Source organism: Chaetura pelagica, unplaced genomic scaffold (genome assembly GCF_000747805.2).
Source record: "Chaetura pelagica isolate M959 unplaced genomic scaffold, ChaPel_1.0 scaffold2440, whole genome shotgun sequence".
NCBI classification, from domain to species: Eukaryota; Metazoa; Chordata; class Aves; order Apodiformes; family Apodidae; genus Chaetura; species Chaetura pelagica.
Window position 1 is genome coordinate 12,017 of NW_009951892.1, and position 1,161 is coordinate 13,177.

General features: G+C 64.2%; 1 protein-coding gene across 1 annotated transcript in view; it reads left to right on the plus strand.

Annotated features, from left to right (window-relative positions):
* LOC104385493 (glycoprotein-N-acetylgalactosamine 3-beta-galactosyltransferase 1-B-like) overlaps positions 1-1,159 on the plus strand; it is a gene marked incomplete at its 3' end in the record, with an annotated part of 3,178 nt that extends 2,019 nt beyond the window's left edge. Inside the window, exons 3-4 of the mRNA XM_009993963.1 lie at positions 205-258; positions 1,070-1,159. Coding sequence (XP_009992265.1) covers positions 205-258; positions 1,070-1,159 — 144 coding nt within the window. The remainder of the gene's footprint in view (positions 1-204; positions 259-1,069) is intronic.
* Positions 1,160-1,161: the final 2 nt, after the last annotated feature.

The window sequence follows — 1,161 nt, forward strand, 5'->3', positions numbered from 1 at the left end:
GGCGCCGGCTACGTGCTCAGCAGGGAGTCCCTGCAGCGCTTCGTGGGGGCCGTGGCCTCTGGCACCTGTGACCACACCAGCGCCGTGGAGGACGTGGCCCTGGGCCAGTGCCTGGAGAAGCTGGGGGTGGAGGTGGGAGACTCGCGGGACCCCCAAGGCCGAGAGACCTTCCACCCCTTCTCACTCGAGACCCACCTCACCCACCACTTCTCCGTGAGCTTCTGGTACCGCAGCTACAGCTTCTACCCTGTTGTGGAGGTATGTGGCACCCTGGGTGTCCCTCTGTGTCCCCCTGGTCTGGGAGGTCCCTCCTCTGGCCTGTCTGCAGGGGTGGAGCTCCGTGGTGGCCACCAGGTCCCCAGGTGTGGCTAGAGGTTCCCCACTCGTGGTCATGGTTCCCCACGCACAGCAATGAGCTGTCACATGGTCAGCTTGTCCCCACGGTGTGTGGCCACAGACCCCTTGCTGTGGTCACCATCCTCCTCAGAGGGCCACCACCTTCAGCCACAGCCAGCTGTCCCTGCAGTGAGTGGCCACCATCTTCCTCACATGGCCACTGTCCTCAGATGGCCACCATCCTCCAAGCATGGCCACCATCCTCAGCCATAGCCAGCTGTCCCTGCAGGGCATGGCCACCATCTTCCTTGTGTGGCCACTGTCCTCCTCCGATAGCCACCTTCCTCCTCAGGTGACCACCATCCTCAGCCATGGCCAAGCGCCCCCACAGTACTTGGTCACCATCCTCATATGATACAATGTCCTTTGCATGGCCACCACCCACCTCCCACAGCCACAGTCCCCATACGTGGGCCTGTCCATGCCCCTTGGCGATGCTATCCCCACCATCCGCAATCACAGTCCCCAGGCAGGACCATCGTCCTCTCACTGTGGTGTCCCCCCCAGTACTTTGGTGTCCCCTGCTCTGTGCCCACATTCCCCCACATGGGGCTGTGACCCCCTGTGACCCCCCCACCATGGTCTCTGCTCCTCCCAAACCCCTTGCCCTGGGCACCAACTGGGGGAGGACTGGGTCCCTGCTGTCCCCCCAGCCCCACCCGTGTCCCCCCAGGGTCCCCAGTGCTGCTCAGACCTGTCGGTCTCGTTCCACTACGTCCCCGGCGCGCAGATGTACGAGCTGGAGTACCTGACCCACCGCCTGCG